The 17,970-nt window shown below is 37.3% G+C and overlaps 1 protein-coding gene across 1 annotated transcript in view; it reads left to right on the plus strand.

The window, feature by feature from the left end:
* Positions 1 to 1,320: 1,320 nt before the first annotated feature.
* LOC136835119 (fucose mutarotase-like) overlaps positions 1,321 to 17,970 on the plus strand; it is a 55,606-nt gene continuing 38,956 nt past the window's right edge. The window contains exon 1 of the mRNA XM_067098283.1: positions 1,321 to 1,569. Within this exon, the coding sequence (XP_066954384.1) occupies positions 1,527 to 1,569 (43 nt within the window). The 5' untranslated portion in view covers positions 1,321 to 1,526. The remainder of the gene's footprint in view (positions 1,570 to 17,970) is intronic.

Consider the following 17,970-nt stretch of genomic DNA (forward strand, 5'->3'; position numbering starts at 1 on the left):
CAGACCCTTAAGGTTTATTTATTTTGTTATAATGGCCCGAAGTGCTCAGTCATCCCTTCGTGTGAATCAGATCAATCTCTTCATCTCTTGCAAAGCTAAGTACCACCTCCAGGTCCGAGGTTTCCTAATTTGGGAAATTTGCTATGCCATAATTCCGTGTATTTTAGCATAAGAGAGGCAAAATCCAAAGCAATATTATGTTGCAAACTGTTAGGCCTACGATCTGCAATCTACAGAGTTTACAATACTTACCGATAGGCGTACAGTCTTGAGTCTATATATTTAAAAAAAAAAAATGCTGTCTCATTCTTACGTGATCGGGATGTAAAGGCCATTTTCTCTCCTGTAATAACCTGAGAACTGCATTAGCCTTTCCCTGAGAGCTAAATTAGTCATAACTTCACTTTTAATGGAAAGTTACACTTCGTCAGGTTACTGTTTATCGATTTTACAAATTAGTCTTCTGATTGCTTTGTCGCGTAAAACTAGTATACTCAAAGTTGTGTTACAATTATTCATAACAAACATTTTTTTGCCGTTGGTGACCCCAGAAATTGAGGCGCCACTATATGGAAACCAATTAAAGAATGGCTTGGGTCTAAGAGTCATCAGTCAGCAGGTAGCAGGCAAAAGCAGACAAGATGACGGTGACACTTTTCTTCAGAAAGAAAAATCCTTTCAGAGGAATAAGCAGAGGAAGCACAAGTGAACTAGTCGGTTTGCTTACGTTGCAAAGGAGCCTGAATTTATGGCAGTCAGTAAGCTGGTCCAGTAGAATTAAATCGTCAGGGTTTTGGTAAATATGGACAATCTCTTAAGAGTCCCTAGAAGAGGGACCAAGCTCCCTAGGCCTAGTCGGGTTGCCATAGGTTAGGTTAATTCATATATTCTATGGTAGTCACATAGAACTGCTGCAGATTAGGATTCTTATTTTTTTTTACTTTTATGGCAAAACAACCCTTAATAAGAAGTGTACCATATGGACCCATGCATATATATATATATATATATATATATATATATATATATATATATATATATATATATATATATATATATATATATGTATATATGCATGTGTATATATATGAAAGATAGATATATATTTGCACGTGCAAACGCCTACCATTTTAACCGGTAGTACCCAGTACTCTCTTATACATTGTTTGCAATCCTAACAAAGAGCGGGCCAACTCTAAAAGGTGGTGCGTCTTTGGGTGTCCATGCATGCAAAGCATTGTAGAAGTTTCCAGCCGCGTTTCCACGGTCCTTGTTCCCTCTGTTCTACCGCCGGTAAACATCAGTCTGTGCGATGAAACAGACAACGGAAGACGTAAAGGCAAAGTGAATTTTCTTTGGTGTTGCGTCGCAAAAGTGATTGTATCAATTTTAAACTTGACTTTGTACTGTGTTATTGCGAATAAGGTGATACGTTAGGATACGTGTTCGCGGACGCTCACTGAAGGTAATTACCAGTTCGCGTATGAAAAAGTCGCCTAATTTGTAGAGCGTGATGACGTTTCTCTATGGCGTCAGAGGCGTCTGGAAATTTCCGGGAAATATCATCAGGTAAGTTCTGATTAGTGTTGGTGGAGTATTTACGTCATAAGATCTTCATTGTTGGCAATCAGCAGTGCAGGGATACTTAATGTTATGTTACATGTCTAGGGACCGTGCGAGCTAGATCGGGGAGATCAATAGAGGTTTGTGTGGTGCATTAGTTTGTATATGTATATATATATATATATACATAAATATATATATATATATATATATATATATATACATATATACATATATATATATAAATAATGTATAAAATATATATGTATATATAAATATACATATACATATATATACATATATTTTATATATATATATTATATATAATATATAACATATATAATATATATTTGCATATATAATATATATATATATATATATATATATATATATATATATATATATAATTATATATATATATATATATAATTTATGTATGTGTATAATAATTATATAATATATAACATATGTAATATATATATATATATGTATATATGTATAATAATATACATTTATATTGTGTGTATATATATATATATATATATATATATATATATATATATATATATATATATATATATATATATATATATATATATATATATATATATATATATATATAAATTTATATATATACTACTGCTCAATGTGCTGCAGACCTTGATATTTTGTGTTTTTAATGTGATTTCTGTTATGTAAATTTTGGTTTTAGTTTTTATTAGATTACAGTTTATAGCCATCTTTTGGAATTTTTTTATTTTTTACAGTAAATTCCTACCAAGTTTGTTGTATCATTAAGAAGTGTATTGTTAATATCTTGTGAACTGTAGGTTGATAACGAGTGATACTGTTACGCGAAACACGTCTCAGTGAAACATAAATATATAAATATATACATATATATTGTCCTAATAAATTGTAAAACACACAAAACATATATACAATATATATATATATATATATATATATATATATATATATATATATATATATATATATATATATATATATATATATATATAAATCCCAGTGTCCTCAATAGAGATATTTTAATTATACATACATATACATATATACACATAGTGTGTGTGTGGGGTGTGCGTATGGTAATATATGTAATGTAGACATATGTATGCAAAAATAATGCATATATGTTTATATAAAAATGTATATTTAAATATATATATACATATATGTATGTGTATATGTATACATGTATTTATGTGCGTATGTAAATATGTGTATTGTAAATATATACACATATATGAATTTGTCTCACATATACATGCGTGCCTTTTCTCGTTTACATTTATTAAGCCACTAATATCGTTTAATATCCAGTTCACTACACCAAAGGGGAACATTATGATATATAAATTCAACTCCGGGCGGATTCCAACGGTTGCCTTATTTAGAAGCAACAACAGACAGTGACTTTGACCACCCGGCTATCAAAGTCATTGTCTGTCGCTTCTAAATAGGCAACGGTCCATATATCCTGTCAGAGACGAAGCACTCATCAATTTCATTTCCTCCTTGGATGTAAGTTGTTACCTAGATATAGTAAGTAGAATATTAAACGATATTCTTGGCTTAATATTCTTGTGTGTGTATATATATATATATATATATATATATATATATATATATATATATATATATATATATATATATATATATATATATATATATATATAATACATATATAATACATATAGTGTATATAGTATATATATAATATATACTATATATATATTTAGTATATATATAGTATATATATGTGTATGTATATGTATGTATATGTATATAATGTATATGTATACATATGTGTATGTATGTATCTTATTTTATATTATATATATGTATATGTATAATGTATTTATATTACTTTTTTATTGGGTTTAAATCATCTTAATATGCAAAATACGAAAATCATAATAAAACCTTGAGCAAATTTATTGTCATCGAGATAATTCCCGATGAATCCTATCCACTTAAAGACTTGGTACAAATTCTGTATGGATTCGTTGGTCACGCAAGTTTTGCTCCCGATCGTAATTTGCTTGTCATTTTGTATAGCGAGGATATCTAGCGTATTTGGAACGCCTTTATTATGTTGGATTTGGTAATTAAGGCATTCCTTGAAAATATTTGTCATGGTTTCTTTAGTGCAGAAGTGTAATTCTTGTTACTTAAAATGCTTTGGCATATTTGTTTTTGCGGTGTGTATGTGTGTTTGTATGTTTGTGTTTTGAACGTTTTGAACGTTTCAAACGGTTGTTTGAGTGATAAACTAGTACTTGAAGGACATTCAAACCCCTTTATTGTGGGGTACCACAGCTTTTAAACTCGGGTTCTGGGTGGGGGAAATTACCGTGTGTTGAATGGCAAGGATGTATTCCAACAACCCAATGATGACCTACTTGTTCAAGTTCTGGTTCTGTTGAAAATATGATATTCTTTGGTTTTAGGGTGTCTTCTGAACGTGTCTGGTATTTTAGTAGCAAATTAGGTGGTCTAGTTTTACATATACTGGACCCCTCTTGTATTATGCAATTATGGGGTGGCCAGAGTGGAAAACCAGGGTTTTAGGAAGGGAGAATATGCAAGAGAGTGAAATAACAAAGCTAAATTCTAACATCCCCTGATAACCTTAAAAGTTTTGATTGTGAGTAAGGTAAGGTTTATTGAAAGTTTCTCAAGTGGCATCACACACTCGAATAAGGAGCCGGTGGCATAGGTTGTATTGGTGGGGGCCAGGTAAGGACGTGGCACCCCAGGTTAGGTTAGGTCACAACCATATTTTAATTTACAGTCTCCTGGGTTATGTTATGGGGTCAGTGATGGTGAGTCACCCCAGCTAGTTAAGGTTATGTTAAATAATTCCTTGAATCTCATTTATTGCGTTTTCCTTCAAAAACCCACTTTCCCACTGTGGTCCCCATAGTTATAGGATATAAGGGCGGGAGGTCCAGTATCTCTGAAACCACTCATTTGCAAGTGAAATTATTTTCAGAAACACTCAAAGCGCACATTAAAATAGGGAATTTTGTTCAACTCTGACATGCAGTTTTGGCTTTAAAGAAAAGTTTACCGTGTAATTTTAAATACAGTGTGTATATATGTATATATATATATATAAATAACAGATTAATAAAATTATTTTGCAATAGAAAAGAAGCTTGTGCTAGAGTTTGTGTAAAAATGGGTTTGAGGAAATGTAGCGTTGTATTATCATTGCTGTTGAATATATATACTTATATATGTAGTGTTGCGATACTTCAGCGAAGAAAGGACTGTAGATGCAGATGCCAAACTGAAAGAGGTTGGTCGTAAATGAAGTATAGAGTACTCGTTTGTTTGCAGATGATTATGTATAGCGAAGAGAAACTGCAGAGATTAATGAATTAGTTTTACAGTGTCTGCAAGAAGAGGACGTTAAAAGCAGTCCTGTGTGAAAAGTAAGGTTATGAGTGTAAAAGGAAACGAGAGAAGTGAATGTTGTTAAGGACGATGAGAGAACGGAAGCTGATCATTAAGTTCTTGGGATTAAGTATTTTGGATGATTGTTTTAGTGGCGAGTTGAATTGGTGAGTAGGTAAAGTAGGAAAGGTAGCAGAATGCCTGCACAAGAAACTTGGAGGGTCTGTGAAAGCAAAGGTTGAAATGTATGAAGGGATTGTTGAACCAGTTTTCCTTTTTGGAAGTGGAGTTTGGATGCTGAATGCAAATGAAAGAATATAAGTGAAATCAGTTGAGAGGAAGTACCTACATAGTATTTGTGAATATACATAGAGGGGATGATAAAGTTTTAGCATAGGTGAATGGTTGGATCAGTGTATTTTGAGATGGTTAGTCATGTAGAGGATGAATGGTCTGTGAAAAGAGTATACAGTAATTCAGAAGTGTAAGGAGGAAAGGAGAGAGGAAGACTATAAAGGCAGGAATAGATGAAGTAAAAGATACAGAAGGCAGCTCGATACCAAAGACGTGTGTGTGTGTGTATGTGTTTGTGTATGTGTGTTCAAGATAGAGTTGAATGTTGCAGTCTGTGAAAGGGAGTTCAGCAGGCTGCTGGTGAGCCTTCTAAGTAGGTGTTTGGTAACCCAAAGTTAACAGAACATATAGAATCCAGTGAAATAAGAAGTACATGTCATTGCAGTATACAGTTCATGAAATAAACTCACTTTACACAGAACTTCATCAAGGACAGCCCAACAAATTTTGTTTCTTTATAAAGATACAAACCGTCGTCATTTAATGAATGTCCTTCCTGCAAGCTGGCCTGGTCATTGAAGTCGGAAACAAGGTTTAAAAATTGGCAGTATTTGTGGTAATTGCTTGTGCACGCGTCTGTGCAGCTTCAGTTTTCCTTTGACTGGCGTTCTGTGGAGACATACTTGTCATTCACTACTATGGCTATTGTTGAAGCTTTCCTGTGAAGTGTTCCTGTGCGTGATTGGTTATTGATTGGGAAATGTATTTTTGCTATCGCTTATTGTGTTTGTGTGTGAAATGATGGTGCTTGATCATTTTTCTTCTTCTTAGAGTGATCAACATAGATGACCGGGACATGATAGCGTGCATGTGTCATGGGTATATCCACCATTGACCTTCATCCTTTGTATAAGCTGGGTAGAGACCAGCAGTTCTAGCTTGTGCTGAGAGTGCACCTGGATCTCCTTCCCAGTGGTAGAGATATGGGTTGAAGAGGAAGGTACTGCCAGTGTCTTCTGGGTGAATTCACCATCATTATTTCCTTTATATGTGCCTACCCCATCCCATACCCCTCCTCACAGATTTGGCATCTACCCTAACCCCCTCCACAGCAGAAGGTGAAGTGATAAGTCTGACGACCAAGTTGCTCTTTCTGTGTATAGCACTGAGATGGGCAGTCTTCCCCACTTGCCTTAGTACCCACTTCCCAGTCCTCAGTGTATCGCCAAGACAATCCTAAGAGAAAAGCTATATGTGGCCTTCCATTGGCATTCCAGGTAAACCCCTTTTACTTTTATAGTGCTCTTTATGAAGGCCAGAGTCTTGAATCAAATTGTCAAGTCACTGGCTATGGCTTTTCAGCGAGATGCAATTACTGAATCCACTGATGCTGCTGCTGTAGTCTCTGTGGTTGTTGCCTTCTCCATGAACATTGGTGAGGGTGAGGTGGAGACAATCCAGGTTCCTCCTCCTCCTCCTCCTCCTCAGCATCCTTTTCCTAGTCTTTCTCCTCTTCACCTTCTTCATTTTCTTCTCTCACAACTGCAGGAAGCATAAGAAGAAAGTTCAAAAAGCAGCCCTCTGCAAAAAGGCTAAGAAGTCTTCTCAAGGCCATGACTCCCCTATTGGGCATGCTTGTGATATCACAAATCATTTATGAGTTGGGTGCTTCAGTGCAAGGGGCTGTTAGTGACCGTTCTCCACTCATTCACCAATAGACGACTCTGGTCACTCCTTGTCACCTTCATTGCCTTATAGAGAAGTGAGACTGATTCTTTAATATGTAGACCAGAGAAATCATGTGCCTCTAGTCCCTTTTCCAAGTTGCTCCCCTGCCTTTGACATGGTAGTAGAGGTGGCTGAGACCTGCCCTTTACAGGTGGACCATTAGTCTGCAGTGTGATGAACAACCTAAGGTTGAAGGTACGTAGGGTGGAGGATATTTAAGTCATCTGGAGAAGTAGCCATAGAGTCAGTTGCCATGGCATCATTCCAGGCTACAACGTGGTAAAACTTATGACTAAGCATGATGTTGAACTTAATTTTTCTGGTGTTGCTTTAGAGGAAGAAAATGTGAAGTTCTGGATGGTGATTTTTCAAGCAAGTTTTCCATGTGAGTGTTCTGACACTACAAAATGGTTTAATCCAGCAGATCTTACTCTTTTATGAGGAGTTAGTTGCTCACACCAGTTTGCTAACAAGTAGACTAACATAATCCTAAAAAGATGAGCCGTGTTCCTGTCCTTTATTTGAGGCAGGTTTCCCATGAGACTGGTCTCACGCTATGCAGCGGTTAGATCTGGGTTACTTCTTTACTCTTTCCAAGAATAAGAACAAGCTGGCATTGAAGAGGAGAACTGACACTCAGAACTTCTTTATTCACCGTGGAGTGGCCTTTAAGGTTTCTTAAAGCCACTGCAGCCAAGCCTTCAGTGGTGCCTTTGTCATTTACATGATGATATGTAGGGCCAGTCCTCTATCAAAGCCAGGCTAAGTCCCCTGTATTGCTCTTACTCCAGAAGAGGTCAGGACTCTTCCTGGCTGTCAGCCACTCCCTTACAGTCTGTCATTAAACAGGAAGGGAAGGAAGTGGAAGAAAAAGGGTGGTCACTGAGCTCGGTGTTCGTTACTCATTGGCACAAGTTGGTGAATACTTGCAACAGTATTAGGCAATATGGGAATCACAAGGGGTTGATTTTGGGTCATCTACAGCCTTCAGGATAGTTACCCTCCCCTCACTAACTGATCAGTTTCATTTCCAGCTTCCTCTCCAGACTCTTCAGAATCTTTTGCTCTGCCAATGGAAGTACAAATAATTCTCGAGAAGGATACACTAGAAGTCATCGGTAACTAATCTCAAAGTTGTAGTCACACCTCTCATAAAAAAGGCTACCAGCGGCTGGAGGCCAGTCATCGATCTCTCTCCAATGAACAAGCTCATGTGTAGGACCCCTTTTAAGATGGAACCCGGAACCCAAATTGCACCAGAGATAATTACCCCTGTGGCCCTCTCGGCTTTATCAAATACAACTGGTCTGTCCATGTAGGCTCACGCACTTCACAGCTTGAGACTAACCAGCATTTCCTGCAAGAGAAGGGCTTTTCTTTAAGGTTGTGGAAGATATGGCCAGATCCATCAGTGTCTCTACGGCAGGTATTAACCAGCCAAAGTGTGCCACAGTTGAAGCAAACAAAAAGTTAATTTTGCTTAACTACACTAGAGCCATAACATTATGTGTAAACAGTCAATATCAGTAGCATATGTAATTCTGTTTAATATATAAAATTGGTTACAACCACAGAATAATCAATAAGTAAAATCGCAATATTCCCAGTGAACTTGGAAAAAATTATATCAATAAAATTAAATAATGTGTAACAAGCCCTATTTGCCTGTTGCATTGGTCAACTAACTGTAGGTCCGTGGTTCAGAACAGCTTGGGTCCATGGAATTATCTAAGTCTTTCCGACAGTTACAATACTGGTGAATTGTGTGCTGCATTTATGTAGCACCAGGGTGTAAATAAGTAGTGACTGTAGCCTGGGAAGTTTATCAGTGTTTATTAAACTTCCACCTAGACAGGTGTAAATATATTGTACCATAATTAAATTACCTCCTCTCTCTCTCTCTCTCTCTCTCTCTCTCTCTCTCTCTCTCTCTCTCTCTCTCTCTCTCTCTCTCTCTCTCTCTCTCTCTGTGCCAGTGGTGAGTTAATTATTGCAGAAAGGAAATATCTCACCAGAAGGTGTCCTGACGATGGGACAACCATTACCCAGTGCATTCTCCAATTATACAAATTTTGTTCGCGATGAATGAAGACGGAGGTGAGATTATATTCCTTTTCACTGTTGAAAAGGGAAATTCTGTGCCATTTGAAGGAATGCTGCTGTAAGGGTTTGCTGTGGTTTTACATATGAGGTACAGGCCCTAATTATCTAGTTAAAGAAACAAAACCTAAGAAGAGAGGGAATAGGAAAACTGTCAGTTTTCTGTAAGAAAGAAAGAGAATTGATCTGCACTGCAATTTGACGACTACCATTTATCTGGTGATGATACAGCAGACTTGTTCTTTCAGTCATGGAATTTTAAGTTCGTGCTTGTGTAGCATGTGTCGTGGGATCACGAAATGTTTCAGAATGTTACAGGTTTTATTTCATAGTACTGCTATTAACAAGTCGAGTGCGTAATCGAGGGTGCATTTTTCCATCTTTTAATGTTTCCGTCTTTCTTATGTTTTTTACATTTATTTCTGGCCATAACATTTAAAGCTTTGACTGTCACGTCTGTCAGTCTCAAAGTTCTTGAATAGGTTTCTAGGCAACTTCGAAAATTGCTGAATTGAAGTAACTTATTGTCATCTGAAAGGTGTCTGTGATGTTTTACTATGCTTTGATGGACTCTTTACTACGTAAAGAAATAGTGTACCTTATGTGATTGCGGTTAGTTTGGTCTTACAATAGAAAATCAATGTTTCATAAGGAAGAAATCATTTTTGTTGGATTTCAGACCCGTTTGTCCAGAGTATAAGGGTATATCCACACTACAGTAAAACATTTCATAAATGCTTGTCAGAAACTTACAAGCACACACATCACAAACAAGTTGAAAGGAAGTCAGAGACCGTGATTGGAGAACGAGTCTTTGGCAAGTGCTGGATAATCATAAGAGGCAGTTGTGATGAGTATGCGATAAGTTGCCAATTTGTGTCTTGAGTCGTTTTACTACAAATCGGATGCACCCTTGTACAAATTGTTTCCAGCAGGCGAAAATGACTTAGTTGTTAAGGGCCGTACACACGATCAGTATTACTGTCATTAAAAATACTGTCATCATTTTGGTACTGTCAGTACACTCAACACACGTTCAAAGACTGGCTTACAAAACGTAAGAATTACTCTCATTTAAACCTGCTAAATGAGATAAAAACTACAGATATGGAAGACTTTGTACATTATTTTCGGATAGACGAAATAAGTTACAACAAACTTTTAGAGATTTTGAGACCATATATAACCAAGAAGAATACAGTTATGAGGGAATGCATATCTGCCAATGAAAGACTGGCTATTACTCTCCGTTATCTGCCAACTGGACGAAGCTTTTCCGACCTACGTTATTCAGGAGTCATGGGAAAGTCAACAATCAGCGGAATAGTACATGAAACATGTGACGCTATAATTACTGTTCTCAAGGAATACATCAACGTAAAGTAAACATGAATAGGGTATTGATTCAGCATATTGTAGATATTTATTTAATGGTAATACATTTCATTATCATTGTCCCATTCACCTAGAAAGTCATGGAAATATTGAGTCAGTGGTTGTAATTGCGTCATGGAATTGTATTCTGCCATTGTAATTACCACAGCAGCTTGGATAATATAAGGCCCGCCCAAATACTGATGACTGGATTTTGAAGTCAGTAACCACCATTTTGTGGTACTGATGGTACTTCAGCATGACGCGCACACCGTCAGTATTACTGACAGTACACAGAATGATGACAGTTATACTGATCGTGTGTACGGCCCTTTAGACTACTATTGCTTGTATCACGGATGGGGAGAGAAAAGGGTGGCCCCCAAGAGAGGAATTCGCCCATTTTGTCAAGTAGCTTTGCCGTACGCATGGAATGTTACCTAGGCCTATTAACACACTCGCTGATAGAAGTATGTGACACTTTTCACTGCTTTGGCAGAGCCCTTCTTGCAACATTTGTGCACTAATCATTTATTGTGGTGGTTGCACTTTTTTTTTGGGGTGGGGGCCGGGTGGGGATGATGTTGATGTAAGCATTTCCTCCAGAGTTTAAAACCTGCTGTAGTTCCCATATTGATGAATCATATAGGACCCTTGAAACATTAGATTCCTCACTCTGCGATGAAAGCTGATTAAAACGCAGTTTAGAATTCCATGATAAGTGAAAACTCAGTTTTAATGCTTAAGTGTAGCGTGTCACAAGTACGTAAGCAAATGCCGCTCTCAAGTTACATCTCCCATAGGGGGGGTTGTGCTATCAGTGCACCTCATGAGGTGTACTGTAAGCATAGCTTAAGGTTCTTTGTAGCTTACCTTCTGCCCCTAGTTGCAGCCCCTTTCATTACTTTTACTGTACCTCCTCCATACTCCCTGCCTTCCATCAAACTTTCCACTCTCCAAGCAACTGGTTCTTAGTGGAACTGCGAGGTTTTCCTCTTTGTTACTCCTTTCAAACCTTTACTATCAATTTCCTTTTCAGCGCTGAATTACTCATAGGTTCTAGCTCTTGTCCTCTGGCCTAAATTCTACGTTCTGTTGTATCCTGCCAAGTTCCATCTGTTAACTGTTTAACCATTTTTTCAACGCGTGCGTTAAGTACGTACCAAACCTAATTTTTAGGCCTATGTTGACTGAATGAGATTAAAGGCCAACCTTTTCTGCCGACATGATTCTGTGCTGATTATTATAGGCCTTCCCGCGGGCCTACCTTTCACGCCTTCTTTCTCGGAATTCGCAGAGCAGCATCCGGTCCTTCTTCGTTTCGCAGGTGTCTTTGGCGTGCCTTTAAGAAGTTCATTGGCGTTTCCTTCGTAGCTTTTCACGCTGTTTTCCTGGATTTCAGTTAATTGCTGTCTTTTTATTATATCCTGTTCGTAACTTACTATAGGATTAGAACCTCCTCGCACATATATATATAGTATTATATACATATATATAAACATTATATATATATATACACAGATATTTATATATACGTATGTATATGTAAAATATATATTCACATACATACATATATATATATATATATATATATATATATATATATATATATATATATATATATATGTAATGTGTGTGTGTGTGTGTGCAAAACTCCTAAATGTTGTTACTTAACTTTTTGGGTTGAAAATCTTTGCTCTCAAACAGCAAGTGAACTAAGTTTTCCAGCATTTGAGTGGTTTAGGCACAATTTTTTTTATTTTACTATTAGATTTGAGACTTAAAGTTTTATTTATACATTGCCGTAGTTCAATTTCTCTCTATGCCATTTTCTTTATTGTCAAGGATAAGGAACAGTGCTGAAAAAGGAGAGCGTTGTCCCAGGATAAAGAGTAAATAATGGAAGGCGGTGAAAGTAAGGTACACATTAGAATAGTTAAAATCTTGAACGCCATAAATATGAAGTACCGGTAGCCGAGAGTTAGGCTTTTTTTTTTTAAGTCTTGGGGGCGGGGGTGGGATGGGGGAACCAGGGAACCCCTGCTGGAATAGAGAAATTAGAGGAATTTTGATGAATGTGAGTTAGTCAGTTTTCCATAGGATAGTTAAAGTGCACTCAGTCTTTTTTCTTTTTAAGTCAGTTTTCCATAGGATAGTTAAAGTGCACTCAGTCTTTTTTCTTTTTAACAACTTTTTGACGAAAATAAATTATGAAAGTCGGGGAAAATGCTGAAAGAGTTCAGTTGTAAAAAGATTAACGTTTGGGGCTGTAAAAAATTGGCTTAGATTAGAAAGTCATGCGTGACGGAGAAGAATGCATATTAATACGTGATCCTTTTAGAGTAAAATATGAGAAAAATCCTAAATGAGGAACCCTAGTTTATGAGGACGGAAAGGGGAGGAGAAACGGTTGTTGGGTACAGGGTATTGGACGGCGGGGTATGGGTGGGGTACCGAGAGACCACGGCATGAATAAACCATTATCGGCGAGCACTCCAGATAATCGCAACAGGTGCCTTTTGGAAATATAGCCTGAGCCACCGCTCACCGCCCCCCTCCCCCACCTCCGCCCCGTTGGTGCCTTTTCAACCTCCTTTCTCCTTGTCTCGGTTCGTCCTTTGCCTTTTTTAACTCCTTTGTTTTATTTTTCTTCATCAGTTTGTCTTCATTTGCACATTCTCTGCCTCTCTCTCTCTCTCTCTCTCCTTCCCCGTTTACCCCCAAAACTCTTCCCCATCTCCAACCCCCTTCTTCACAGATGTTCAAGCTTAATTACCAGGCATTTCCGAAGTCGCCTTTTATAACGGCGGAGTTCCTCTCTCTCTCTCTCTCTCTCTTCCATTTCCACGTGACCTGCAAAACAAGTCTGGCTCAAGCGCATTCTCTGGCGACTATAAACGCATGGGGTTGGGGGGAGGGGGCGTTAGTCTTTTCGGCCTATTGGCGGCGACATCTGATGGTCTCTTTTGCATGGCCTCTGGCTGTGCATTGCAGTTTCTTGACCCTAGTGGAACAGTGGGTATCCCTCGTCACCAAGGTTTTCTAAAAACTGACAGAGAAAATGTATATAAAAAAAATGCTGAATCCGGAGTGACATGCTTTGAAATTGACAAAATGACTCTCGTCAGTTAACAAAATATCATCAGCTTCTCCTCTACGTAAGCGGAACCAAGCGAAAATTAGTGGAAATTTAAGTCAGTTTCAAAGCATGTGACTGAATTCAGCGTGTTTCATACACATTTTCTTCGGCAGCTTTTCGAAAACAAACCAAGACGACATTTTTGTAAATGAAAAATAACAACTGAATGATTTCAGGTCGAGGTGGAAATTGGAAAGAGGTCCTAACCGCAATTGGAAATTAGCAGACGAAGATGCTCGATAGACTTATAAAGAAGAGAAAATTTATACCTTTATGCCGGCATCTCTGGGATTTTTTTTTTTTTTGCACACTTTAGTGTGACCGCGCGCACGCACACGCGTAATATTCAGAAAACTAGTGTTAGTTTTGTTGTTATAAAGAGTAACCATTTTCACAGAATGCTCCGTAAGTGATTTGAAGAAGTGGGGATCCCAAGAACTGGTAGTTTGTGGTTTAATAACCCTGGTCAATATTGCGATAAATTAGAAAATAAATAGATCCAACCCCATGTTTTTATCTGAAGTTATTTATCGCTTTAAGGCCATATCGGGTCGCGTTTCGTCTGGTGTAAAATCCATTAGGGTTTAATACCTAACTGTCAGTTTCCCTAAATGGGTACCGCAATTCCTCACCCTCCCCTTACTACTCCTAACCCCTTCCCCTCCTCCCACTACCACTCCCCCGCCCCACCTTCCCCTTCTTTCTGAGTCTCATGTTATGAGTCTGCTCCTGTTACCGTTGCCAAGACTATCCACAGGCTAATCGCTCTGGGCAAATTAGGCAGACGAGTACAGATGAAAGTGTCGCTTCACCAAATGGTTCTTAAGGGTTTTTGAAGCATTTTAAACCTTACCGACCCTTCATTTCATTTAGATTTGGATCCAGATAACCTTCGTGCGAATCTCTCTCTCTCTCTCAGTAAATTTTTTCTGCGATTCTGCTTTCTGTTAAACAAACCCACTCCCCAAAAAGGCATATAAAACCTAATCATTTATAGTTGAATTATAAGAGAACCATTATGCTTAGAAGTTTTTTTCAAATGTTACGAATTCCCTTATAGCCGGAGTTGGGGTACATACCGAGATTGGCCGATGTTATTCAAGACTACGTAAGTAAACTTAGTCTTCAGAGAAGGTACAAAACAAGAGGCTGTATCATGCAATCCAACCGAATTAATTACCGCACTTTGAATCAAGAACAAAATTGCGCTCAAGAAGACAGCGTCATGGGGTCACTTTGTAACGAGTCCCGAATTACAGTGCTGTTAGACGGTAAGAAGTTCCGATCGTTCAGCCTCGTTTACCGCTCTGGTAGGTCGACAGGAAGCATCAAACCACCCAGAGCTCTAATTTGTCACGTTGACTTGTTCGTTGTGGTGGAGACGCTGACTTCAGTCATAGTCTGTTTCTCTGTCAGTCGTCTTTCCTCTGCCCTTTCTCTCGTGTTGGTTTTAATTGAAGCATTTCCTTTGGTTAAGTTTACAGACAAGGTACTTCACGTTATGAATGATCTCAATCACTCAACCGTCAAATTTTACGCAAACAACTTTATGGTAGAGGAAATGCTCTATTGTGGTGTTTACTCAAGTGTGTTGGAGTGGTGTGAAATTTCTTATAGGTCTTGGTTGAATGCCTCTTTCTAAACCTTCACCTACTTTGTACAGTTTTGTATACAATATCGATTTTGCTTTGAACTCAAAGCGTAAATGGCAGAGATAAAGCTACCAGAATGAATTACAGTTTTTTTTAGAATATTAAATTTAAGTGGCATTTAGCATTGCATCACAGATTGGATGTTAAGTGCAAGGTTGCTTTTTTAATCCTCGAAATGTTCCAGTGTATTATCCTGGAATTATAAGATTTTCACTGTCTTGTTTGACCGAGACACCTGACCCTGCAATATTGATAATAAGTACAAATGCTGGACATTACTTTCGAATCATGAGCTGGAGGAGACGGCTGGGAATTTTCCCGTGGAATCCTCAAGACAAAAGCTTTATGAAAGCAAACGATGTCTGCAAAAAAAAAAAAAAGAGCAGGTCATGATTAATGTAGTTTAATCTGATTCTTTAATCAAGATTCACCGGGTCCCATTTTGCCCGCAGGACCCAATTGCCTCCAAATTATTGGGCGTCCCTACCCACCATCTGCCCATTGGTCCTGTGTCAGGTCGCAATTACGTGTGGTTATGAGAGAATGAAATTGAAACTTATAGGGAAGAGAGATCTCGCAGAATACTGATGCCCTTTGTGTGACCGACTGCGAAGAGCTGAGGGGAAAGACTAGCTTTAGTTAGAGCAGGTGAATTTGCAGTTAACTGACGGGATGGGTCTTTTAGTCATTCATATTTTTAGGGATTCAGACATATGATTATAAACCGACCTTATATTTATTTGTATATGAATATTTATATGTATATATATAGATGTATATATATAAATATATATATATATATATATATATATATATATATATATATATATATATATTTATATAAAGTACTTATATAAAATATTATATATACACTATACACACTTCGTCATACTTTTTCTCTTGAAGTGGGTGACTCAAGAAGGTGCCACCCATCCAACTTTCTCGACTCTTTGGAAGTGAGGTTGTGTGCCCCATGTCTTTTCCCACTCTTGCTTTAACCCTCAGCAGCTGAATAATCCGGGTACCAATGGGCATCAAATACTTTCCCTATCATTGAGACACTAGTTATGAGGCACAAGTTATTTATATCGGTTCTTGACTAACATTTTATGATGACATATTTCGCCCCATGTTATTGGACCGTGATCCACTACTGTCCATTAATTACTAGGTACATGAATTGTTTCCTCTTGCTGTAAAACTGAATCCATGCCTTTTTGCTGGCGTGACGTCCTAACTAGTGGACGATTAGGACCCATTTGCGATGTTTGTGTACTTATACTAATATGTAATATACTGTATATGTGTATATGTATATATATATACATATATATATATATATATATATATATATATATATATATATATATATATATATATATATATGTACATACATACATACAAATACACACACCATAAATGAGTAAACATTATATATATATATATATATATATATATATATATATATATATATATATATATATTTTTTTTATTTATACAGTATATATATATGAAATATATTTACGCTGGTGAAACATTTTTTATCTATCACTGAAGCAAAAGTTTAAGACTGCGTTTCTCCTCATATCTAGATTTATGGGCAAAAAGGGCATTTGAATTTATTAGAGGAATATTTTTTATAAGATGGTTGTGGTCTTGGTACCTAACCTTTCTTAGAATGTAATGTTATATTTTTTAAGTAACTTGAATTGGATACAACAAGAGTTTAACTAGGTCCCATTGTTAGCTCGGCCTTATAATCGCCATTGAATAAGATAAAAGATAAAGTTTGTCTTCTGAGAAAATGAAAGGTTGCGAGCTATCAAAAGTGGCCTGCTAATTGTCATCACTAAGAAGTCATACCCGTAGTGGGTTAGTGCCGTCAGTGTATCTCATGCGGGGCACTGTAGGCATTGCTCAAGATTCTTTGCAGCGTCACTTTGCCCCCTAGCTGCAACCCCTTTCATTCCTTTTTAGCTTTACCTCCGTTCATATTCTCTTTTTACCATCTTACTTTCCACCTTCTCCTAATAATTGTTTCATAGTGCAACTGCGAAGTTTTCCTCCAGTTACATCTTTCAGACTTTTTGCTCTCAATTTCCGTTTTGTCGCTGAATGACCTCATAGGTCCCAGCGCTTGGCCTTTGGCCTAAATTTCGTATTTATTCATTAAGAATTCATAATCCAGTGAGATTTTTCTTGATATAGAAAACTGTCAGGGCGGGTGCAAAACCTGACCAGACTTGAAAAGGCCTTTGAAAAGTGAGGAAGCAGTCATGCCTGAGAGTGGAGCTGTTATAATAGACTTGTCCTAGTGACATGAAATTGCACCATAGCCGGCATTTTTCCCTTATGACCATCATCTGCCTTGCAAAATTCGACGTGTCGAGTTAGAATTGGTTCAGCTGTATGTTTGATGACGTTGATTTGTCTCATTCATTGTATTTTATACCGTACTTTTCCAAGGTGTTCTTAGAACATCTATTTTCATGGAGATCATTTTCAAAGGTGGTCACCGTCTTTGGTAAAGATGTCTCAACTTTTGGTACTGCAAGATTAAAGAGATGTTCATATTTTTCATTTGTGTTACGCAGAAACGAATTTCTTTCAATGGGAGTATGATTTTTCACTGATACAAATTAGGCAGTATATTCGCACGTATAGGTAGGTCAGACCACGTATGGTGTATTAGATAGT

The sequence above is a fragment of the Macrobrachium rosenbergii genome, chromosome 55 (genome assembly GCF_040412425.1).
Source record: "Macrobrachium rosenbergii isolate ZJJX-2024 chromosome 55, ASM4041242v1, whole genome shotgun sequence".
Taxonomy (NCBI): Eukaryota; Metazoa; Arthropoda; class Malacostraca; order Decapoda; family Palaemonidae; genus Macrobrachium; species Macrobrachium rosenbergii.